The sequence below is a fragment of the Pteronotus mesoamericanus genome, unplaced genomic scaffold (assembly GCF_021234165.1).
Source record: "Pteronotus mesoamericanus isolate MK-2021 breed Mesoamerican mustached bat unplaced genomic scaffold, CSHL_Meso_final scaffold_636, whole genome shotgun sequence".
Classification (NCBI taxonomy): Eukaryota; Metazoa; Chordata; class Mammalia; order Chiroptera; family Mormoopidae; genus Pteronotus; species Pteronotus mesoamericanus.
Genome location: NW_026555324.1, coordinates 3,925,068 through 3,950,566, shown reverse-complemented (window position 1 = coordinate 3,950,566; position 25,499 = coordinate 3,925,068). Strand labels below are relative to the sequence as shown.

Sequence of the window (25,499 nt, the reverse complement as noted above, 5' to 3'; positions counted from 1 at the left end):
TGGTTAGAAATTTTAACAGAAATTTTCCCCATTTATGTGATGGTGCTGTCTTCATCCTTTGCCACAGGTGATCAGCACTCTGTCCACCTCTCTCCCCCTCGATTTCAGGCTACTCAGCTGCTTGTGGCTTGAGCTCTCTGATGGTGTCAAGAAAGTTATGTTTTTGTTGATTATTCAGCCTTTTCATTTGCTGTGGCAGCTACAATGTCCACTGCATTTCTAAATCCAAAGCAGAAGTCAGAGACAGGGTTCACCTAAATTACACTGTTCTTACAATTGTTTATTGGACTTGATATTTTCTGTTAAGTTCCCTGAGGTCAGAGACCACATGAAGCCTGTTCAGTGTGACTTCCACTAAGCCTAGCCTTGTGCTGGATAGAAAACAAGCTTTTGGCATGCTTGCTGAGTCTGTATGAATTTGTAGGCGGGTAATGCTCCCAAGTGGAGTATGTATGGTCTCTGAGCCCAATAGGCTGCAGGCTCCTGCAGGCTGCTTCCTCTCACCCGCAGAGTCAAAGCCACTACTTTTTAAATTCCCCGCCCCACCCCGACCCTGGCAATCTCTACTCAGAGTGGAGAGAACATAGCACCTGGTGTTCATGGAGGATTTAAGAATAGGGAGTTCCTAGGCACCTGACTCAGTCTGAGGCTGTACCCTTAGATCCTGGGATGGGACAAAGGAAGTGTGTGTGAGGATCTAAGATAATCTTAAAGACTGATCCACCTGTTAGACTTTCAAAGGACGCTTTGTCCTAAGACGGGTACTTCTGCAATATGAACTAGAAGGGAAGGTGAGCATATTGGAAAGCCAGGGACCAGGTGGCGGCCAAGGTAGGCAGTCTTTTAGATAAGGTTTGAGACCCTTGTTTTGCTATTATGTTTATTACCTTTTTTTTTTGCAATGAAAATACAAAACTTTGCTGGTCAGAAAAGCCATCGGTTGGTCCATTTTATTAGATTCAGTGATAGCCTACAGAAGTAAGTGGTAGCTAAGAGGCAATACTGCTAATGGCGTCTACTTTTAGTTACGTTTTTAAAATCAAAATGTGTATGTCAGCTCAAATATTTTCACACATACTTTTTACCTCTAGTCACAGTATCTTCCTTTGAAAAATATTTTAATAAAGGTTCTTCAATCAGAAAAAAAATCCATGCTCCTTACTCATGAAGCCTGAGATGGTGGTGGTGCTTCCCTGACGTGGATGGCAGAGGGGAGCCGAGGTGAGAGCCTGTAGGCAGCACACGCCCTCATCACAGGGATTTCATACCAGCTCTGTGCAGTGCCAGGTGGGAGGCCAGCCCTGGATTTGGAGTCCTGTGTTTCCCACAATACGGTGCCTCAGGAAGAGACCATGCCTTTCACCGGAACAATGGTGAGTTAGGGTCAGTCTGCACAAGGCTTTGCTACTTGGTCTCTCAGAGTCCTTGGTTACCTGACCGCTTCAAATGTACATTTTTTTGTCCCTCCACCCTTTCACTCGTATTGCCCCAATTCCCCAAATCAGCTAGCTGCTGTACTACATGCTGGCCCTCAGGGATGGTCAGACTCCAGGAATCCCGGTGTAGGTCTCCTCAAGTCCGCCCTCTGCGCGTCTGAATCCCCAGGTTGACAGATTCCAGTGCAGGAAGAATCCCAGCCCCTGCCAATATTCTAGCCATGTCTATGTCTCTGGAACCTGGACCTGTGATCTTCTGGTTCTGGGTTCAGACTCCAGGACTTTGGCTTGGAGACTCTGGAGATACCTGACTTCTGGTTTTGAGACTCCAGCAGCTGTGTGACTCCTCAGAAGGGTGCAGGTCGAGGCTGTGATTCTCCCACATCAGCCCCATGACAGCCATGCCCAGTGAGTGTGGGGTGTGAATGATGATGCCCTCATGACAACCCCAATGTTGGCATCTTGATGGAAAAGCCATTTCTTTGGCATCTGGCTGCCTGCTTTATTTTTCCATAGAAATGGACTTTCCCAGGAGATTCCAAATTGCGGAGGTAGAGACCAAGTAGAGACTTGGCCCCCAACGTAGAGCAGTGTGGGGCTTGTGCTGGCGTCCAAGTCACTCTCCCCAGACACAGAATTCCCCCAGGTGCGGGACTAGCAAGTACCCCTTCCCTAAGATTCTTTCATGGATGTCTAATGCTCCCAGGATAAAATTCACAATCTGAAGCCTGGCTTGAAGAATCATAGTCATGTGATCCCAGTTACTTATCTGGAGGAAAGTCCACCTCTGAGGTGATTCTTCCTTTCAACCTTCAGCCTACAGTGTCTATTGGCTATTTGTCTCTCAGGTTTCATCTTACAAGTAATGGCTCTGGCTGGTGTGGCTCAGTTGATTGAGAGCTGGCCTGCAAACCAAAGGGTAGCAGGTTTGATTCCCGGTCAGAGCACATGCCTGGGTTGAGGGCTTGGTCCCCAGTAAGGGGTGCACTGGAGGTATCAGCACATTGATGTTTCTTTCTTTCTCCTTCCTTTCCCCTCTTTCTAAAAATAAATAAATAGAATGTTTTTAAAAAAGAAAATCATTTTACAAATAATGCCATAAAGTTTATAATTGATGACCATCTCTGTGTGTAGCCACGCAACTAAGTAGGCTATCTACCCAAGTTGTTTTCTTTTTCATTTCCTGTTTTCTTTTGTATACACTCTGGTTACACTAATTAAACAAGAGAGAAAGGGCACAGGCTTTCTCAGTAAAGAGCCAAGAATGTGATTCTTGGCCCTGCCAGTGGCTCGTTTTGTGACTTCAGGCAAGTTTTCTTATTGAATGACCCATAGATTGAAGCCTGTCTTACAGAGTAGGAAGGCTTTAGTGAGCTAGTCATGAAGCTTCCTTTTGGGGACACAGTCACATCCTTTTCTTCCTTATCAATAGGAAACGTGAGCCACCACCAGGTAGGCTGGCTGTACAGTCACTGGTAATGCCCAAAATAAAAAACAGAACTTGGCCCTGACTTATGTGGCTCAGTGGATTGGGTGTTCTCCTACAAACTAAAAGCTTGCTGGTTTGATTCCTGGTCAGGGCACATGCTTGGGTAGCAACCAGGTCCTGGTTTGTGGGGGCGAGAAGAGCCCCAGATAGATGTGTGTGTTTCTCTCACTCATCTATGTTTCTCTCCATTTTTTTCTTCCTTCCTTTCCTCTCTCTAAAAATAAATAAATAAATAAAATCTTAAAAAGCAACAAGCAGAACTTGGCCCTGGCCAGGCTGATGGAGTGTCATTCCATACACCAAAAGGTCGGAGGTTCGATTCCCACTCAGGGGCTCATACCTAGTTTGTGGGTTTGGTCCTCCATTGGGGCACGTACAGGAGGCAACCAATTGATATTCTCTCTCTCTCTCTCTCTCTCTTTCTCTCTCTCTCTCTCATCAATAAACATATCCTTGGGTGAGGACTACGAAAAGCAGAATTGGGGATCTGAGAAAACATGAGGAAGAAAGAATCTATGCTAGATGTTTCCTATGTCAGCTTATCTAGAAAACCCACACATTGATTCTCCTGTCATTTATTTGAGCAGCAATATTTTTGAGTTAAAATCCAAGATAGAAAGTTCTTCCCAGCTGGGTTTGATTGCCTCTATACCATGAGAAGCAGCTGCTTATGATTTCTGCCACATAAGCACAATTATAACCAATGTATGGCTCATTTCAAACTATCTGGGATTGTTCACAAACAGGAAAAGCTAATCAATGACAAGAGAAGTCTGAAGAGTGGTTACCTTGAGGGGATGTGGAGGAAATTTGGGGGGAACTCTAGATGTTTATGTCTTGATTCATCAAACTGGGGAGTTATGATCTGTGCACTCCCTGAAGCTCACTGAATGTGTTCTATACCCAGAATAACATGAGAACTGTTTTATCCACTTGGAATATCCCCTCCACTTTTTTCCTGACTTGCTTTTGCATTATTTGGGGAAATAAAAGAATAATGGGGGGAAACCAGGATTTTATTTCATTTTTTAGCTTCTCAGAGGGAAGAGGCTGACACTTGTGTCAAGGGAAATACTTGGAGATTATATGGAGATTTTTCACTTATATGGGGATTATATAGATATTTTTTCACTCCTATTGTATAGGATTAAGTCCCAGAAATCTATGACCTCTCCCTCACCAATGTGTTAACGAAAATATGGTCAATCTGTTGGTTCTTTGTGGAACATTGGATGATTTGAGGATAATAGTGTACAGCTGAGGGCAACTTTCTTGAGATATTAACTTAAGTTTTTTTATTCTTTTTTCTCTCTTGTGCCTGGTAGAATAGCTAACATACAATAGGTGATCAATACATGCTTTGTGATTTGTTTCCTGATTTCGAGAAAACATTCATCGCTTACCTAGTTTCAGGTCTTACTAGCCTGCTATGGGAAATGCAGTTTCTGACTAGGGACCATTTCTACTGGGCAACTTCTGCTTATAAAACTTTGGTTGAAACGTTATGGAGATTGTGAAAGAAGCACAATGCAAAGGTAGTGCCTCCATAGAGTTTAAGGGTTGATGTTTACGTACAATACACTCAACAGTTCATGAAGCAAACCAACTTGTGAAATCACATGTTATATACAAGGCCAGAACTCTTTTATTTCCTACTTTGTGGGTCACATTTTAGAAAAAGGCATGATGGGAAACAGGAAAAAAATTGCTGAGTGAGCTTAGAATTCCAATCTCAGAAGGAAAACTTGGAATAGATTTGTGGAAACAGATTCAGTCATAAGTGATCCCTTTCAAAGTTGAAAAAGAGTGGATTTCACACCCTGACACGGCATTAGTGTATTAATGTAATCCAGAGGCAGGTTCGGCTGCCTGCCACAACAAAACCTGTGAGACAGGTGCTGGTGCAAAGGGAAAGAGGTGGACTCCTGTCTCAAAGACCGTCTCCCTTCCTGCGCAAGCCTGCGGTTCTTATAGGGATAGGGAAGGGAGGGTTTTCTCTACCCAATTATCTGTCCACCTTTTTGCATGTAAGAACCTCCCCCTGTGCCATTTTGGTCAATGGGGGAGACTCACTGGTATTTAGACTGATTGTCTATGGGAACATTAATGCTATTACTATCAATACTAATAGTGATTAACACTTACTGAGCACATACTATGTGGTAGTTACTCTACTAAGGAGTTTATGAATATTACTCATTTAATCCATACCACAGGCCTGTGTAGGAAGTGCTGTTATTACTCCAATTTTATGATGAGAAATTTGAGGCACAGGAAAGCTCAGCAACTTGCCCAAGGACACACAGATAGTAAGTGATGAAATGGGAATCCCACCCAAGCAGGCTCGCTCCAGAGCCTACATCTGCCACTCAGGTCCAAGTGTCAGGCTGCATTAATTTCCTGTGGCTGGTGTCATCATCATAAACTTGGTGACTTAAAACAACAGAAGTTTATTCTCTCACAATTCTGGAGACCAGAAGTCTGAATTTCAGGCGTTAGCAGGACCGAACTTCCTCTGAAACTCTGGGGGAAAACCCTTCACTGCTCTTCCAGCTTCTGGTGGCCCCAGATGTTCCTTGATTTGGCCACAGGTTCCCTGAAAAAACCATGTGTGGAAAGGGCCCCCAGACACCAAAGGAACCCAGAGACCAAAGAACGAGACAGACCAGCCGCCTGTCAGTTCATGAGTTGAACGGGGATCTTACGTACAAAATGTGGTCCAGTGGCAACAGGACGTTCAGATCTCCACACTCAGCTCACACGCCCTAGACCATCCGCTTGTATCTCTCACTTAGAAATGAGCCTCCGTGCCAGGAAAAGAATGCAGAGGGAACACAGGGACCAGATACTGGGAGGCTCTGGTGCCAAGTGGAGGAGCTGGGCTCGGTACAGCTGTCTTACTCCAAAACCCGCTCTCTCCTTGTATGTCTCGAAACAGGGAGCTCAGTAATCCTGGGAGGGAAATTGTAAAAAGCAGCAGCAGATTTCCACTAATGCCTGGATCTGGGCAAAGGCACTCTGACCTTAAAGGACTTTCTCCTTTAAGATCTACCCCCTCCACTGGGAGAGGTTGCGGTTCCTAAGATGTGTTCCTGGCATCAGCTGTCTGTGAATACTGTCTCCTTACCTGTTGCATCTGAGGTTCCATGAAGGCTTGTGTCTGTTGGGGACTGACTCCTAGGCAAGTCCCAGGAGGTGGTGGGGGCAAGAAGGCCGAGTGAACTTCAGACTCCATTCAAAGTGCAGGAGCCTGACATCAGGAGCCTGGAGTCACTGCTGGGAACTCTGTGCTGCAGGGTCAGAGACTAGTGAGGAGGCAGTGGCCATGTGGAGCTTGACTGTTGTCACCTGTCTGTCTTTCTGCCCCAAAGCTTTCTGTACTGCTGCTGTTGCCATTGGGAGCTGCAGCTCTGATCCCCAGAGGTGAGTGTGCCCACCCAGCCCCCTTAGCGAGGGAAGGTGGGGAGTCCACGCCAGGGCCTGGGTTTTTTCACCAACAAGAGGGAAGTGGGGAGAGGAAGCTTATTCTGCAAGTGAGTCTCAGAAACGGTCTTCATCTGGGGGTAGCCGCATCCATTTCTTCCTCTTAAAATACCCTGAGATTCCTCAGCTCTTCTTCCAACGGCAGGTGGTGCTGGTGTCTCCGTTCCTTGGGGCTTCTGAGCAGTCTCCATCCCAACAGTGTTTTCTGGTTGGAGGTGCCTTTCTTACCCCACGTTTTTGTTATCCGAGTTTCCCGCCTCCATCTGGGAGCTGTCCAGCAATCGCATGATGGCTTGTACAGGTGTACAGATCTCTGTGTGCTGGAAGGCGCATCAGAGATTGTGTGATCTCTGGAGTCCACAGCACTGGGAACAGCACTTTGTGAAGGAGACACAGGTCAAAGGAGGAGTGAGAGGAACAGGGCCGTGGTGGTGTCATGACCGAGAAATAGAAGGTGAAGAAGAGCTGGGGCTTTCGAACTAGAGGACATCTGTAATGTCAGTCAATCAATGTCTCTTTCTTGTTCATACACACACACACACACACACACACACACACACACTCACACACACACACAGAAAGGTCATGTGAGGACACAGGGATGAGGCAGCCATCTACAAACCACAAGAGAGCTCTCATCAGGAAACAACCCTGCCAGAACCTCAATCTTGGATGTCCAGCCTCCAAATCCTGAGAAAAGAAATTTCTGTTGTAACGCTGCCTAGTCTATACTGTTTTGTCATGGCAGCCCTAGCAGACTAATATTCATGCCTGTGTAGGAAACAAAAAGAGAAATGTGGACAAAGAAAATCACTGTAATTCTATCATACAGAGTATTGGAAGATTTTTTGGGAGAGGATATATTTTTTCTCATTAAAAAAACATATCAGGAATATTTTCACTTATAAATAATAAGAATCCACAACTCCTTTGAATGTTGTTGAAGAATGAGAACACCTTAGTTTTAGACTTGCCAGGTTTTAGAGATGTTGGCCTAGCATGATGGAGATCCTTGTGCTGATGGAATTTTTTTAATTTAAATTATATTTTATTATTTATGCTATTACAGGTGTCCCAAATTTTTTTCCTTTGTCCCCGTCCACCCAGACTATACCCCCCCTCTCTCAGGCAATCCCCACACCATTGTTCATGTACATGGGTCATGCATATATGCATATGTTCCTTGGCTACTCTATTTCCTATGCTGTACTTCACATCCCCGTGACTATTCCATAACTACCAATTTGGATTTCTTAATCCCTACACCTTTTTGCAAGTACCCCTGACCCTCCTCCCATCTGGCTACCATGAAAACCTTCTCTTTATCTATGATTCTGTTTCTCCTCTTCTTGTTTGTTTCTTTTTTAGATTCAATTATTGACAGATATGTATTTATTACCCCTTCATTGTTTATATTTTTGATCTCCTTCTTCTTTTTCAAGAAGACCCTTTAACATTTCATATAATAATTGTGTGGTAATGATGAACTCCTTTAGCCTTTTCTTGTCTGGGCTGTTCTTTATCTGTCTTTTAATTCTAAGTAATAATTGTTGGATAACATAATCTTAGGTCCTTGCTTGTTGTAGGTCATTGCTTTTCATTAATTTGAATACTTTTTGGCCAATTCTGTCTGGCCTGCAAACTTTCTTTTGAGAAATCAGTTAACAATCTTATGGGAGCTCACTTATAGGCAACGAACTCCTTTTTTTTTTCTTACTGCTTTAAAGATTCTATCTTTGTCTTTAACCTTTGGCATTTTAATTATGATGTGTCTTGGTGCAGGCCTCTTTGGGTCTATCTTTTCTGGGACTCTTTGAGCTTCCTGGACTTGTATGTCTATTTCCTTTACCAAGTGAGGGAAGCTTTGTCATTATTTTTTCAAATAAGTTTTCAATGTCTTGCTCTTTCCTCCTGGCACCCCATGATGCAAATGTTCATAGGCTGGAAGTTGTCCCAGTGGCTCCTTAAACTATCCTCATTTTTTTGGATTCTCTTTTCTTCTTGTTGTTCTGATTGGGTGTTTTTTGCTTCCTTATATTCTAAATCTCTGATTTGATTCTTGACTCCATCCCCTCTATTGTTGATTACCTGCAATCCGTTGTTCATTTCAGTTAGTGTATCCTTCATTTCTGGATGGATCTTTTTTATGGTTTCTATGCTCTTTTTTATGCTGTTGAGGTCCCCACTAACATACTGAGCATCTTATAACCAGTGTTTTGAACTCTGCATCTAGCAGGCTGCTTATCTCCATTTTGTTCAGTTCTCCCTCTGGAGTTTTGCTCTGTTCTTTTATTTGGGCCATGCTCCCTTGCTTCCTCATTTTGGCAGATGCTTGTTTGTTTCCACATATTAGGTAGAGCTGCCACAACTCCCTGGCTGGTAGAGTGGCCTATTATAGTAAATGTCCTATAGAGTCCAGTGGCACAGGCTCCCCTATTACCCGAGCTGGGCACTTGAGTGCTGGTCTCCAGTTCTTGTCTGATGCTGGACAACTCAGTTTCTCCCTGTAAGTCTCTGATGCCTTTGAAGGCTCTGCTCCTGTGTTGGAGCTCAGAAGGAGTGAGTCTGAGTAAGTCTGTGCCTGGGCCCTTTAAGAGGAGCTGCCTGAGATTCGAGCAGTTCGTCTTCCTCAGTGTCAATCCCCACTGGTTTTTACAGCTAGAAGTTAACACTTATCTTCCTGGCCCTGGAACACTTGCCTGATATACCTCCTGATTTTTATCTGCCACACGTGGGTGTGGGACCAGGACTTCCATTCAGCTTGATTTCTGATGGTTCTGAGGGATGGTTGCTCTGTAGTTTAGTTGTAATTTTGATGTGGTTGTGCAAGGAGTTGAGCTCTGTTAGCCTAGGCCTCCATCTTGAACCTCCTGATGGAATGTTTATGTATCCAGGTGGCAGAGACAGCTACAGGAATCTACACTGGATAATACAACGTGGATTGAACATACACTGTACCAATGTTAGTTTCTTGATTTAGATATTGGACTGTCATTACATAGAAATGCAACCTTTTCAGGGAACTGGGTAAATCACACACAGGACCTCTTGGTATTGTTTTTGCAACTTTCTGTGAATCTATATTTATATCCAAATAAAAACAAAAATATTGAATCTTGTTAATAGATAATAGATAAGTCTGTTGACTTGGATCCAAGATCATTATAGGGGCAAAAAGACCAGTAGAGTGATTCTTCATGGTTGGGAGTTCCTTCTATATCAAAAAGTTAGAAAAACCCTCAAGGAGGTTTTCAGTAAGAATATGAACAATGCTATGCAAATAGTTTAAAAACAGAATTGTGAGTTTTAAAGAAGTTAGTCAGTGGACAAAGCAGGGGGAAAACCCATCTAGATTATCTGTTTCCTAAATCAGCTAATCTGAAACATCAGTCACATTTAAATCAAGAAGTCTGTAACACTCACAGACCAGGGTCAGAGGCTCTCTGCGGCTGGCCCTGCTGGTGTCTGCACCATGGGAAACGGGCATCTCAGGCTGCTGCCAGGTAGGTAGTGTTATATCAATGGCAATGGGTGACTGTATGGGAACTTTAAAGCTACCTGGGAACTCTTTGTCCAGTTTGAGAATTTTCTCCGTTCATTCCTTTATTTCTGGTTTCCCTACTATCTTTATAAAGGAAAGTAAGGAAGAAATTTGAAGAAGGATATTAACTCAATTATACTAAATCTTGAAATGAGAAAGACTTTAAAACTTATTCCTGGGGCAAACTGGGGGCCTTAACAGAGATTTCTTATTTTACCACCAGATTCTCTAGACAAACAAAATACATGGCAGGTCCTGGAATAACATCATTGTGTTCAATGTCATTTCATTATAACATTGATGAAATGCTATAGGAACCTAACTCTTGTTTAGAGTAATTAGCCTGTTTTGTTATGTGTCATTTTGCCACAGTTAGAAGAACCTATCACTAACATTAAGTAAGGACTTACTGTACCTATTACATTAAGAAATGTGTTTATGAAATAGTGATATCTGGGAAACGCAAATGTGCAGTGCAGGCCAGCCAGCTGGAATCCCTTCATGATGCATCTCAAGTCAAAGGAAGTTTGGAAGTAGAATTCCCTTTATGTTTTTAAATTTTTTTATTGTTCATATACATTTGTCTCCATTTTCCCGCCACCATTTTCCCCTGACCTATCCACCACCACCTCCCACCCTCAATCCTTCCCCACTTTTGCTTTGTCCATGGGTCCTTTATACATGTTCCTTGACTTGACCCTTCCCTTTCTTTTCCCTGTTACCCGCCTCCCTCCTCCCCTATCATTACTGTCAGTTTTTTTCTTTCAATGTTGCTGGTTATATTTTTCTTGCTTGTTTGTTTTGTTGATTAGGTTCCACTCATAAGTGAGATCATATGCTATTTGTCTTTTACCCCCTGGCTTATTTTGCTTAGCATAATGTTTTCCAGTTCCATCCATGCTGTCGCGAAGAGTAGGAATTCCTTCTTTCTTTCTGCTGCATAGTATTCCCTTGTGTAAATGTACCACAGTTTTTTGATCCACTCATTTATTGATGGGCATTTAGGTTGCTTCCAGCACTTGGCTATCGTAAACTGTGCTGCTTTGAACTTAGGGGTGCATAGGTTCTTTTGAATTGGTGTTTTGGGATTCTTAGGGTATAATCCCAGGAGTGGAATTACTGGGTTGAAAGGAAGTTCCATTTTTAGCTTTTTGAGGAGATTCCAAATTGTTTTCCACAGTGGCTGCACCAGTCTGCATTCCCACCAACACTGCTCTAGGGTACCTTCACCAGCACTTGTTGTTTGTCGATTTGTTTATGATGGCTATTTTGATCAGTGTGAATTGGTGTCTCATTGTGGTTTTAATTTGCATCTCTCTGATGGCTGGTTATGCTGAGAATCCTTTCATATATCTCTGAGCCCTCTGTATGTCCTCCTTGAAGCAATGTCACTTCAGTCCTTAGCCTATTTTTTAATTGGAGTGTTTGTCTTCCTGGAGTGGAGTTGTGTGAGTTCTGTATATATTTTTGGGATCAAACCCTTGTCTGACGTATCATTGGCAAATATATTTTCCCATATAGTTGGTTTCCTTTTAATTTTGCTGTTTTCTTTAGCTGTACAGAAGCTTCTTATTTTGATGACGTCCATTTGTTTATTCTTTCCTTTATGTCCCTTGCTCCACGGGACATATTGGTGAAAATATTGCTCCCTGGAATATCTGAGAGTTTCCTGCCTCTGTTCTCTTCTAGGACTTTTATGGTTTCACGACTTATATTTAAGTCTTTTAGCCATCTTGAATTTACTTTTGTGTATGGTGTAATTTGGTGGTCAAATTTCATTTTTTTTGCATGTAGTTGCCCAGATCGCCCAACACCATTTGTTGAAGAGGCTATTTTTACTCCATTTTATGCCTCTGGCCTTTTTGTCAAATATTAATTGACCATAGAGACATAGGTTTATTTCTGGGCTCTCTATTCTGTCCCATTGATCTATGTATCTGTTCCAATGCCAACACCAGACTGTTTTGATTACAGTGGCCTTGTAATATAGTTTGATGTCAGGTATTGTGATCCCTCCTACTTTGTTCTTCTTTCTCAAAATTTCTGCAGCTATTTGTGGTCATTTATGGTTCCATATAAATTTTTGAAATGTTTGTTCTATATCTGTGAAATATGTCATTGGTATTTTAATAGAGTTGCATTAAATCAATAAATGCTTTGGGCAGTATGGAAATTTTGATGATGATAATTCTTCCAATCCATGAACATGGATTGCTTCCGGTATATGCTTCCATTTATTTGTGTCTTCCTTAATTTCTTTCTTCAGTGTTCTGTAGTTTTCTGGGTACAGGTCTTTTACCTCCTTGGTTAAGTTTATTACTACTTTATTTCTCTTGTTGCTATAGCAAATAGGATTTCTTTCTTGGCTCCTGATTCCGATATTTCATTGTTGGTGTACAAAAATGCCTTCAATTTCTGAATATTGACTTTGTACATTGCTGTTTTACCAAATCCACTTATTAGGTGGAGTAGTTTTTTGGTGGAGTCTATAGGTTTTCTATGTACACTATCATGTCATCTGCAAACAATGACAGTTTTACTTCCTCCTTTCCAATTTGGATGCCTGTTTTTTTCTTTTTCCTCTCTGAGTGCTGTGGCTAGGACTTCCAATAATGTGTTGAATAGAAGCGGTAAAAGCAGACAACCTTGTCTTGTTCCTGATCTTGGTGGGGAAGCTTTTAGTTTTTGCCTATTGAGTATGATGTTGGCTGTAGGTTTTTCATATATGGACTTTATTATGTTGAGGTATACCCTGTTTATTCCCACTTTGCTGAGTGTTTTTTAATCATAAATAGATGCTGTACATTATCAAATGCTTTTTCCACATTTATTGATATGATCATGTGGTTTTTGTCTGTCCTTTTATGTGACATATTACATATATTGATTTGCGAATATTATACCATCGTCACATCCCTGGCATGAATCTCATTTGATCATGGTGTATGATCTTTTTAATGTATTGCTGGATGCGGTTTGCCAATATTTTGTTGAGGATTTTAGCATCTATGTTCATCAATGATATTGTCCTAGAGTTTTCTTTGTTGTGTCTTTATCTGGTTTGGGGATTAGGATGATGCTGGCCTCATAAAAAGAGTTTGGGAGTCTCCCCTCTTGGATTTTTTTGAATAGTCTGAGAAGAACAGAGGTTAGCTCTCCCTTAAATGTTTTGTAAAATTCTCCTGTGAAACCATCTGGTCCAGGCCTTTTGTGTGCCTGGAGTCTTTTGATTACTGCTTTAATTTCACCAGCTGTTATCTGTCTGTTCAGGCTTTCTGCTTCTTCTTCATTCATTGTTGGAAGGTTATATTTTTCTAGAAATTTTTCCACTTCACCCAGGTTTTCAAGTTTTGTGGCATACAATTGTTCATAGTGATTTCTTACAATCATTTGCATTTCTGTGGTATGAGTTGTAATTTCTCCTTTTTCATTTCTGATATTATTTATTTGGGTTTCCCTTTTTTTCTTGATGAGTCTGCTTAAAGGCTTGTCAATTTTGTTCATCTTTTCAAAGAACCAGCTCTTGGATTTATTGATCCTTTAACTTGTTCTTTTAGTCTATGTTATTCAATTCTGCTCTGATCTCAATTATCTCCTTCCTTATGCTCGCTCTGGGCTTTGTTTGTTGTTGTTTCTCTAGTTTTTGAAGATGTAGGGTTAAGTTGTTTATTTGAAATGTTTCTATCTTTTTTTAGGTAGGCCTGTATTGCTATGAACTTCCCTCTCAGGACTGCCTTTGCTGTGTCCCATAGGTTTTGGACTGTTGTGCGTTCATTTTCATTTGTTTCCAGAAACTTTTTGATTTCTTCTTTGATCTCATATTGACCCACTCAATGTTTATTAGCATGCTATTCAGTCTAATGAATTTGAATGTTTTTGAGTTTTTTCCTTGAGGTTGGTTTCTAGATTCAAGCCGTTGTAGTCCAAAAAAAAATGTCTGTTATTATTTCAATTTTCTTTAATTTGTTGAAGCTTGTTTTGTGTCCCATCATGTGGTCTATCTTTGAAAATGTTCCATGTGTATTTTGCTTCTTTGGGATGAAAGGTTCTATAAATATCAGTTAAGTCCATTTGATGTCATACGTTGTTCAGTTCCACAATATCCTTGTTGATATTTTGTTTGGAAGATCTATTCATCGTTGACAGAGGGATGTTAAAATCCCCTACTATCAGTGTGTTGCTGTCTATATCTTTCTTGAGGTCCTCCAAGAATTTCCTTATGTATTTGGGTGCTCCTATGTTGGGTATATATAGGTTTACAATGTTTATGTCTTCTTGATGGATTCTTCCTTTGAGTGCTATGAAGCATCCTTCTGTGTTTCTTTTCATGGCCCTTGTTTTGAAATCTATTTTGTCTGATATAAGTATTGCTACTCCTGCTTTTTTTTTTCTGTACATTTTTTCTGAATATTTACTTCCAACCCTTTACTTTCAGTCTGTGTAGGTATTTTGTTGTGAGGCGAGTCTCTTGTAGGCAGCATATGTGTGGGTCATGTTTTCTAATTCACTCAGCTACCCTATGCCTTTTGATTGGATCATTTAATCCATTTACATCTAAAGTTATTATTAAGTACTTATTCATTTTTTCCCTTTGTACCTGTGTTCCTCTCTTTCTCACTCTTTTTATTCATCTTCTTAAAGCAGTCCCTTTAGCATATCTTGCAATGCTCATTCAGTGGAGGTGTATTTTTTAGCCTTATTTTCTTGGGGAAACTACTTATTTTACCTTCCATTTTAATTGAGGGCCTTGCTGGGTAGAGCAGTCTCGGTTACAAGTCTTTGCTTTTCATTAATGGAAATATTTCTTGCCATTCTCTTCTGGCTTGTAGTGTTTCTGCTGAGAAGTCAGCTGCTAGCCATATCAGAGCTCTCTTGTATGTTGCTACCTGTTTCTCCCTTGCTGCCTTTGAGAGTCTCTTTTTGTCTTTGATATTTGCCATTTTAATGATGATGTGCCTTGGAGTGGGCCTCATTGGGTTCCTCCTGAATGGGACCTTCCGTGCTTCCTGGACTTGTGTGACTTTTACTCTCCTCAAATTGGGGAAGTTTCCTATCATAACTTTTTCAAACAGGTTTTCTATCCCTTGCTCCTCTTCTTCTCCTTCTGGTATCGCTATTATCCAGATATTATTACGTTTCAGGTTGTCCTGTATTTCCCTCAACATCTCTTCATTCTTTTTTTTTTTTTCCATTTTCTTGCTCTTTCTGGGAGCTTTGTTCTACCTTGTCTTCCAGCTCGCTGATTCAGTCCTCAGCTTCATCTAGTCTGCTTTTGATTTTTTCTACTGTGTTCAATTCAGAAATTGTATTCTTCACTTCCTCTTGTCTCTTATTGATAGTTTCTATGTGCTTTTTCATGCTGATATAGTTTGCAGTAAGTTCCTCATAGTTTCCCTGCAGTTTTTGGTAATTCTCTTTGAGCTCAATGAGCTCGTTGATCTTCCTTAAAACTATTGTTTTGAATTCAATATCTGATAGTTTACTTGCCACCATTTCATTTAGTTCTCTTTCTGGGGATCCTCCTTTCCTTTTGATGGAGGGGGTTGTTTCTTTGTCTTCCCATTATTTGTGAGACTCTTCTTTTTTGTTCCTCCTTCTTAAACTGATCTATCCTGACTTCCTGACTTTGTGGTGTGAACTTCTATGGAAAGAGACCTATGAGGTTCATTGTGGAGTCTCCTGATCTTCTGAACTTGCTGCTGTTTGGATGCCTTTTATGCCGTTTATGTTGGCTCTCTGGAAGTAATTGGGTTTTAATTGTTGTTTGGTCATTCTTTTGGGTCTTACCATCCAGCTGGTTGACTGAGAGTCCCACTGCCCACCACATCTTGTGAGTTTTTGTGCTGGTGCTACTACAAGAAGACCACAAAGCCCAGGAAACAAACCCACATCTGCAAAAATAACTACCCTCTGCAATCCCACTATCAACAGCAAATTAACCAGTACTGATAAGGCTATGAAGAGATTAATACTATTATAAGAAAGTAGAGCAATAAACTATTAGTATAAAATCTAATGACTTAACATGCTCAAACTTGATGGACCTGAAATGAATGTTAAAAAGCTATGTAGTAAAGAAAGTATCGCAAATCTTGGAGAAGACCACAGTGGATTTTGTCTCGGTAGCCTCTAGTATTTACCACTGTTTTTTCTTTCTGGATCTGCCTCTGGTGATGTCAGATGTTGACCCTGTCTGACCTTAGACAGTCTGTTTGAAACTTCCAGGAATCTATTGTCTGTGGCTGTCTCGTTCAATTGTTAGTGTAGTCCCTCTGCACTCAGTAGTTAGGCTTAGGCACCATAGGGTGGGGCTGAGTTCCTCCTGGAGGCAGGGCTATTGTTTTCCCTCATGCTGTTGTCACTCAGGGGAGTGATCAGCCTGAGCAAGATGGCTGCTGCTGTGTGGGGGATGACTCAGCACCAGGATCCTGCTGGCTACTCTTTCAGTTTTTCCCCCAAAGTCTCCATCCCCAGTCTTGCCTCAGGCATCTCCAGCCCTCTCTGCCCCTACTCCTGCTGGAGCCCAGGGTAAGTGGCTGCAAATAAAAATATGCGTCGGTCCTTTAAATAGTTCTTTGCATCTCCAGCCACCTGTCTCTGGCAGAGAGCAATTGTGCCACTTTTCACAGCTGGCTGTTATCTATGTACTTTTGGGGCTCTGGTGCTATAGGCAAGGGATCCCCACTTATGGCTTAGACCCTACTCTTCTCAGGGGGATCCAACTGGCCATTTAAATATCCCTCTGGTGCTGCTGCCCGTGGGCACCCAGCCAGCCTTCTCGAGTCTCCACCACACTCATTACCAGTCAGGTTGTGCTAAAGCTGATTTTCCTGTCTGTCTCAGGTTATAAGGATTCTCTTGCTATTGTTCAGTTTTTGATTCCAGGTGATTTCTCCACAATTTAGTTGTAATTCCCAATTGGTCCTGGGAGGAGGTCAGTGTGACTTCCATTCACTCCTCCCACATCTTGCCCCTCAGCACTCCTATTAATTTGAAGGAGGTCAGTCTTTTTTTCTCTTAAGCTCTTCAACTGATTGGGGAAGGCCCACCCTGATTATGGAGTGCAATCTACTTTACTAAAAGACTACAGATTTAAAAGTTAATCTCATCAAGAATCACCTTTATAGCACCAACTATACTAAGGTTTGACCACATATCTGGACATTGTGAACTAGCCAAATACATAAAATTAACTGAATTTATTTTTTCAGAAGTGTAGGTAGCCAAACTTTCTGCAAAACTCTAAATTGCTTTAAAAAAAAAATCATCATTTAGTCTATAGAATTTGTGTGTGTCATGGAACGATTTGAAGGATAATAATAGTGATATAGCAAAAACTGATATTATCAAGGTCAACTTAATTTTGATTAACATTTCAAATGAAAATATCCACGTTTGTGATTTGTAGAACATGACTTTTTTGTAATAAAGCTGGACCCATTTTGGAGGGTTCATTGTACCAACTATAGTGGGTATTTAAGAAAATGGAAAACAAGCCCTAGCTCCTGGGGATCAGTTGGGTGGAGTGTCATCCCAAAACTGAAGGGTTGTGGGTTTGATTCCTGGTCAGGGCACACACCTAACTTGGGGGTTCCATCCTCCATCCAGGTGTGATCCCAGACTGGGCGCATACAGGAGGCAACCAATCAATGCTTCTCTCTTGCATTGATGTTTTTCTCTCTCCCTTCCTCTCTCTTTGAAAGCAATGGAGGGGAAAAAAAGCCTCTGGTAAGGAAAAAAAATAAAGGAAATGGAAAACAAGCTGTTTCTTCAAGATATTAACACTTTTAGGTGTGTATGTATTCGTATAATATACTCAGAAGAACAAATGACTTCATTGATACACATGGGACACTGAGACTCATTTCACCCTGCTTTGGTTGCCACATGTTAGCAAATAAAAGAAGTGTAGTTGATGGGGGCATTGAATGCCCAGACAGCTTTCCTGAGGGATGGCTCCATGCTGGCATTCGGACTTAGGCAGTCAGGCTGTGGAACCGGGCTCTCTTCACCTCTGCCCAGGGCTGTAAGAGAAGAGGAACATTTCACGGGCAAGGGGGAGACATAGAAGTCTGGACTCTGACTCCTGGGAGAACCAAGTGAGCATGTAACTCTGCCTGACCTTGGATCTGACCTGGACACAGGTGTGGCTCAGGAAATAGGAAGGGAAAAGCAGGAACAGGAAGGAACCCTGCTCTTCATTTTCTTCCTTTACTCTTTCCCTTACCTGACTTCCATTGACTGCTTATTTTGTGCCAGGCTCTGTGCTAGCCCTTTATTAGTCTTCACTAATGTGCAGTCACAGCAATGCCCATCCTGTTATAATGACCACTGAAACCATTTTTCATTGAGAAATTGTGGTTCAAAGAATAGGTAGCAAGTCTAAAGCTGCACAGCCAGCGGGCAGATGTTTGGAATGCAGTCTTGGACATGTCCAACTCCAAATTTGTTCTCTACCAGTGTCCTCTGTCAACTTACACAGTGTTGAACTGGCAGTACAGCCTGAGAGAGGTATTCATCTTTGCCCCTGCCTGGGAAGAAACACAATGTAGAGGGGGCACACAGATGGGGGAAGATGTTATTAGGGTTCATGGCTCACAGGGATGGGCTGGCAGACCCTACTAGGTAGACTGGATATTGCCTATACAGTAGATTGTATTCCTTGGCACCCATAGTAATTTTCATACCACAAAGCTAGCTCAGTCCCTCATTTCTCAGGGTAAAAAGGGAAAAGACTGAGCCCTCAGTGCATGACAGGGAGGCCAGGAGCTCATTTGGAAGGAGACATGGAAGCCACAGGTGCTGTCCCTGGAGAGACCACTTACCCAGGACACAGTGGCTCTACTGGCAGGTGCCTTAGTTCTCACTCTTCACTCTCATCAGCTCCCCTCTCTTGATTCCAGGGCTCTGATCCCATTGATATTGTGGGCTAGGGCTCACATTTTGGGCTCTGTGACTCCAAAATCCATGCTCTTCTTGCATGCTCTGAAAGGGAAGCTTAAGCAGGGGAAATGATCCTTGAAGAGAAATCCTCAGATTTGTGTCATTGACAGAGAAAAGGAAGCTGGGTCTGGGAAAAGGGACTCCAATCCGAGGACTTTCTCCTTTAAGGTGCACCCCCTCCCCTGGGAGAGGTTGGGGTTTCTAAGATGTGTCCCTGTCATCAGCTGTGAGTATGTTCTGTCCCCTTACCTGTGGCACCTCAGGTTCCGTGAGGACTGTGTCTGTTGGTGACTGCCAGCTCGGGCAGCCCCCGGAGATGGAGGGCAAAGACCGAGCCCTGAGTTCTCAGTGAAGAACAGCGGCCTGGGGATACGCCGCAAGCTGTGGGCCGCAGCGCCAGGGCCACGGGCGCCGGGGGCAGTGGCCATGTGGATAGGGGGTTGAAACTGGGGCTCGACTCTGCTCTCTGTTTTCTCCGCCCCAGGACTCTCAGTGCTGCTGTTGTTGACATTCAGAGCTGCAGACGAGGCCCCGGGAGGTGAGTCTGCCCAGCCGTCCCCATTAGTGACGTGAGATTGGAGTCGTACTGGGGTCTGGGGCCTCTCACCAAGCAGTGGTGGAAAGGGGGCTTAATCTGCAAGTGAGGCTCAGAAAAGTCCTCTAAAAATGGGGAGAGCTCTTTTTCCACCTAAATGTGCAGGGTTTTCTGAGCTCTTCCTCTTCTGATAGCAGCCAAGCCTTCCTTCCCTTCCTGCCTCTACCCTTGGACCCCCACTGGTGCCCTGCATTACTTGGGCCTTCTGACCGTGGTCTCCCTCCCCACAGCCCCTGCCCCCACGGCCTGTGCTCCGTGGTGCCCCCCGCAGTCCACGTGTGTCAACGCCACTGCCTGTCGCTGTCTTCCGGGGTTCAGCTCTTCATCTGGGGAGATCATCACCAGCCCCTCGGAGAGCTGCGATGGTACAGAGGTTTAGGGGGGTGGAGGGCATACAGAGTTTGTGGGGGGAGGTTGTGGGACACCCCAATCCGTCATCCCTGAGAGCAGCACAGGAGCTCTTTGTCAGGGATAAGGGAGAGGAGGCAGGGCCGGGAAGGAGGAGGGAAGTGGACTCCCAGGTTTCGTGATCAGTAGGTGGAGTGCTGAGAGCTTGCCCAGAGCAGCTGGGTGGTGTGGGTTCAAAACCGAGCTCCGCCACTGACTGGCTCTCTGACACTAATGCAATAATGTCTCCTCTCTTCGCCTCAGTTTGCTTGTCTGTAAATTGGGGATAATCACTGTAGGTACCTCACATAAATGGAGTGAGATTTATATATTACCTTTGTGAGAAAGGATAAAGACTACTACGGAGCAAATGTCAACAAATGGTAGCTATTATTATTATTACTGTTACTATTATTTTCATTGCCTGAAGAAAGAGGCAAAATAATGGGAGCAACGGGAGGAAAGAAACACCCAGAGCCGGAACCTCAGGCTCCTCTATCAGCTTGAGCTTCTCAGGAGCCCTGCCAGCCCACGACACGGCTCCCACCGCAGACTCACGGCAGCCCCGTGAGGGCGGCAGAACTCGGATGGTTTCTTTAATGATCAGATTTGGGCTCAAAGAGGTTGAGTGACTTGTCCAAAGGCGCACAACTAATAAAGTGGTAGAATTTGAGACCTAAGAAGCTTTTATTCTTTAACCATCCAAGATCACAAAATGAAATTATAGTACCTAAAAATAATTAAGATAACAAATTTCATGTTATGTGCATTTTACCACAATTAGAACACAGGAAAAGAAGTATCTTATACAGGAAATAGTCTTTACCAACACAAAATTGTCTTAGGTGTATATTTATTGATAATAAAAAGTGCTCCTTATATGTTTGTGAGGAAAAGAAAAATACCTCCAAACATTCAGTAGTCTGTGCAGTCGTCTTATGGGTGAGTTTTGGTTCCCTCTTTTATCATTTTTGTCTTGTGTCCTAAGTATCATGTGTTATGTTACATTTGGAGAAAGGTGGATTTTGTCAGAGCAAATGAAAAGATGGGGCTGTGACCTGGGCCCGGCCCACCCCGGGCCCTGGGGGGTTGCTGGTCCTTCGTGCCTCCGCAGGTGGGTGTCTGGTGGAGATCTGCAGGCGGGGTGCACGAGGGAGAGGCCCTGCGGCTCCGGTACCTGCGTCCCAGCCCCGAGCCGGGAGCCCCCCCTGCCAGGCTGCGATTCCCCTTTGGCAAGTCCTCTCCTTGTGCTCCCCTCATTCCCAGCTCTCCCCCATTCGACGCCACCGCGTCCGCTCAAATTCGAAGGCAGGTCTCTAGCCACTGTCCCCATCTGAGCCGGGGTAGAGAGGCCCCGATGCGCAGGCGGGGCATGAACACGGGTGCCTCCTGTCCCGTGCTGGCTGCCGACAGCCACAGCCCGGGCCCGGGGACTTGGAAGGGGAACCCACAGGTGTGGAGAGGGGAGCCTTTTGTCGGGGAGACCCGCTCCCTGACTCATGACACCGTCCTAGAGTCCTTTCAGGCGCCAACGTCTTTGGTCACCTGTAGGAATGTATACGACCTACCATTTTGACTCAGCGTTTAGATTCATTCTTGTGTATGGGGTTTTTATTGAGTCATTGTTTTCAGCCAGCAGAGTCCTGCCCCTGTTCAGTGGGTCCCTGAGCTACTCAAAGGGGTCCTGGGCCATTGGCATCTCTCTCTCTCTCTCTCTCTCTCTCGCTCGTGTTTAGAGAACAAGGAGATAAGATGACAGGAAACACTGCAGTGACTCAGCTGTGATAACTTCCTCATTTCACAGCTCTGATGGGCTCTGATGGGGGGACTTTCTTTAAGGCTGGAGAAGGAAGTCTCCCCCTGAAACACCCCAGGGCATCTGCAGAGGGGCTGACATTGGGAGCTGGGGGAGAGCCTGACGAGGGGGGTGGGGCGCACTGGCCACCCTTTGTAATGGTAGGTGGAGGCCTCAATGGGCAGGGGCCTGACACCGGCTCCACCCTCAGCTGTGAAGGATGATGTCACCCCGACGGCCCCCAGCCATGACTCCCTCCTTGACTTCAGCCCTGAGGGCGGCCTTCACTGCCACACTCACCCTGCCTGGAGGCCACCCCCAGGTCCCCAGTGGTGCAAACAGCACCGCATGGAGGGTGTGGGGCTGAGTCAGAGCCTCCGTCTACCACCCAAGGCTTGGAAAGGGGGTGCAGCCCCCCTTCCAACCGCATCAGGACACAGCAGATTGTGTGAGTTTGGGGGTCCCCAGAGGAGCCAGACGGCAAAGAGGAGCAGGGAGGCCAGGCCCGGCCCGGCCCAGCCCTGCACCAGGAGCGCCACCCTGGGCCTGTGTCCTGTCCAGTCCCCATGAGAGCGTCTGGCTGCGGGCCAGGGTCTTAGTCCTGTCGGAACTTCCACCGTTGGGAGGTGACCCCTTGTGCCGCTTTGTTTCAGACATCAACGAGTGTCAAGTCCCCTTTACAGTGTCCTGTGGGAAACTGGCACAATGCCAGAACACGGAGGGGAGCTACTACTGCGTGTGCTTCCCGGGTTACAGGCTTGTTTCTGGGGCAACACATTTCAGTAACGAGAGTCAGAACACGTGTGAAGGTAAGAATGACTCCATATCCTCCTTCTCCCTGTCTCTGCGGTTTGGGGTCAATTGTCCCACTTCCTTCAGGCATCGGAGGGCCATCTTGGGCACCTACCTGGTCATCCACCCTCTCTGAACCCTAGGACTCAGAACCCTCCTCAGAGAGCCACTTCCAGATGTTCAGATTGTCCCTCCTGCCAACCTAGAATTTTATTTTTATGAACCAAGGAGGGGAATGGTACTAAGACACTTCACGAGCTCACAGCACGTTGCGTTCCAGTGCACCATCCATCTTCTCCCCCACGGTCAGTGACTGCCAGGGCTAGCCCTGCCCCCGTGTAGCCCGCATGGACGGGGCCACACCTGGAGCTCTCACACCCCCAGGCCAGATGGGCCCAGGATTCCCACCCACCATCGTGGGAGGAGGGGAGATCAAAGGCAGAGCCACTGTCCTGGGCCAGCGCTGCCCCTCGCCAGCAACCCCACCTGAGGAGATGCCTCCTGGCACCGTGTCTGCTCCGCCTCCGTCCGTTCCCCTGAGCCAGGCCCCTCCCACCCTGACCCTCCCCAACAATTTCAATTCTCAGACCTGAAGGCAGGGCGGATGACCGGGACCGAGGAGGGTGTCGTGTGGGTGGTGGGTGTGTGACGCTGACCCGGCTCCAAACTCAGATTGTTGAGTGAGCGAGGACGCTCCCATCAGGAGCAGATGACAAGGAGGGCATCGCAGGGGACCACGGTCTCAGGCTGGGCCCTCTCCCGCGGAGGTCAGGCCAGGTACCATGGGGCCCAGGCCACTGGGGGACAGAAGACAGAGTGAGTCCCACCCAGGCCCCCAGGTCTGTGTCCCTGGTGGGATGCCAAGGGACTAGATAACAGAAACACCCGTCACCCCGTGGCCTTTAGCACCGGCTTCCCTTCCAGTCACCCAGCCCTTGCCCACCGCTGGCTTTGCTCATAGGTGGGTTCTCACCAGTTCCTGCCAGTCCAGGGGACGCCGTCAAAAAATTCAGAAGAGACACCTTCACCACTGCGTGCTGACCGCTGCACACCAGCCCCACTTCCCATCACATATAATCCTTACCAAGGCCACCACATTAAGTCTAGGAACCATCTGTCACTGTGGGACTTTAATGCACAATATTAACTATGTTGCTCTTCACCATTTTCACTGGTTCCCTGCTCCTGCCTCTGGCCACCATCCATGTGACCTCTGTTTCCATGAGTCTGCTTTCCTTTTCTTTCATTTTTTTTGCTGTATTGTTTTTTAGATTCCACATATAAGTGATACCGTGTGGTATTTGTCTTTCCCTGACTTATTTACTTAGCATAATATCATCTAGGTCCATCCATGCTGTTGCAAATGGCAAGATTTTATTCTTTTTTCTGCCGTGTAATAGGTCCTGCCCAAGGATTTGCCTCCCTGAAAAGTCCTGCCACAGAGCGGGGAGGCGGCAGGGCCTTCTGCACTGGGGGTTTTCTGTGCAGCCACTGTGAGCACCTCCAACACTTCCCCTTCCACGCACGTCACATACAAACTGAGGGATGTGTCACTCCTGTTCCCAGAAAGGGAACATGGTCCAGGGCCCAGGAGGGAGTAGGCAGGCGTCTTTGGTCGGGAAGTCCAGGCAACAGTTTCCCCCCTGGTTTTGCCACCTATGAACGGGAGACTATGGTCCCTGCCATGCCCATCTTGCAAGAAGGCCACTATAAGGTGTTTTGACGGTGAAGTTGAAGGTCACCAGATGGTTGCCTGTGTACTAACCTTGAAGTCCTTAGTGCCTGACAGTGAGAAGTGGGTGCAGTGAGTGGACTGAGGGCCTGATGCTCTGGCTTTGCCCTATGACGTGGATGAATGTACCTTGGGGCAAAACTGCCAGAAGCCAACTCACTGCCTAACGTCCAGAGCAGTTATGACTGCCCCTGCCACCATGGCTGGGTCCTCCAGGGCCCAATGAACACCATGTGAGAAGTTTCAGAGCCCAGATCCCACACTCCCAAAGGCCCACAACTGAAACCATCTGATCACATATTCAAAGGCACCCACAGGAACCCAGCAGAATGAATGCTGGGGGTGCCCTGCTGTGCCAGGCGTTAATTCTTTTGAAGCTAAATGGGAAAGACCTGGGTGACCCTGAGGAAGGAGCTGGGGTATCAAGGGGAGGCTCCTGGGGATCCTAGGCAGCAGCTAATCACTAACTGAGACGAAGGTACTTCAATATCTCACGATCTGTACATCTGTGCGGGGCTCACCAGCTATGTGTCATGTCAGGCCTCTGCACACTCCCTATAACACCCTTGTCGGCCACTCAGCAATGTGCTGTCACCAGGTGCCATCACCTCCAGCCAAGGGGTGGGGTCGGGGGCACTAACACGGGCAAGGGGCGGGGCACGGAGAGGAGAGGGGCCTGATCCGGCTGGGACAGGCAGGGCCTGATTCCCTCCTTCATGTCCCCAGATGTGGAGGTGTGCAGCTCTTGGAGGCATCAGTGTGACAACTCCACCTTCTGCGTCAGCACTCAGGGCTCATACAGATGCCACTGCCTCCCAGGATTGGTGCCCAAACCGGGGTTTCGGAATGAACAAAGGACTACCCAGTGCGAAGGTACCTGGCCTGATCTTAGACCCCGCCTCCATTGCACACAGACACTCTCACACCTAATGTGCCTCAGTTCTGTCCCCTGCAGAGATCTCCTTCCCCGCCTGGACCCCTCCCCCTGGGATCAAGAGCCAGGTGAGAGACTCCAGCGGGGGCTGATTTCCCCACTGCTGCTCCCCCACCAGCTGTGAGGCTCTCTGACCCCGCATCTCCTCTCTCCCAGAGTCTCTCCCGCTTCTTTGAAAAAGTCCAGAATCTCAGCAGAGACTTCAAGTCTGCCTCGCCCCAGGACACCATCAAGGTAAGGACAGACCCAGGGGAGGGGGATGGAGACACCCCATGGAAGTCTGGGAAGCCTTGTTCTGGGAGGAGACAGACCCCAACACAATGGTGCTGGGCTCTGAGGCCCCGCCCCTCCCAGTGTGGAGGGGAAGAGCAG

At 45.5% G+C, this 25,499-nt stretch overlaps 1 protein-coding gene across 1 annotated transcript in view; it reads left to right on the top strand.

Moving 5' to 3' along the window:
• The first annotated feature begins 9,859 nt into the window (after positions 1-9,859).
• The window catches only part of LOC129061429 (adhesion G protein-coupled receptor E2-like), a 29,618-nt gene continuing 13,978 nt past the window's right edge, over positions 9,860-25,499 (top strand). The window contains 7 exon segments of the mRNA XM_054562073.1: positions 9,860-9,911; positions 19,377-19,430; positions 19,625-19,852; positions 22,323-22,478; positions 24,920-25,066; positions 25,149-25,195; positions 25,284-25,361. Of these exon segments, the coding sequence (XP_054418048.1) occupies positions 9,881-9,911; positions 19,377-19,430; positions 19,625-19,852; positions 22,323-22,478; positions 24,920-25,066; positions 25,149-25,195; positions 25,284-25,361 (741 nt within the window). The 5' untranslated portion in view covers positions 9,860-9,880.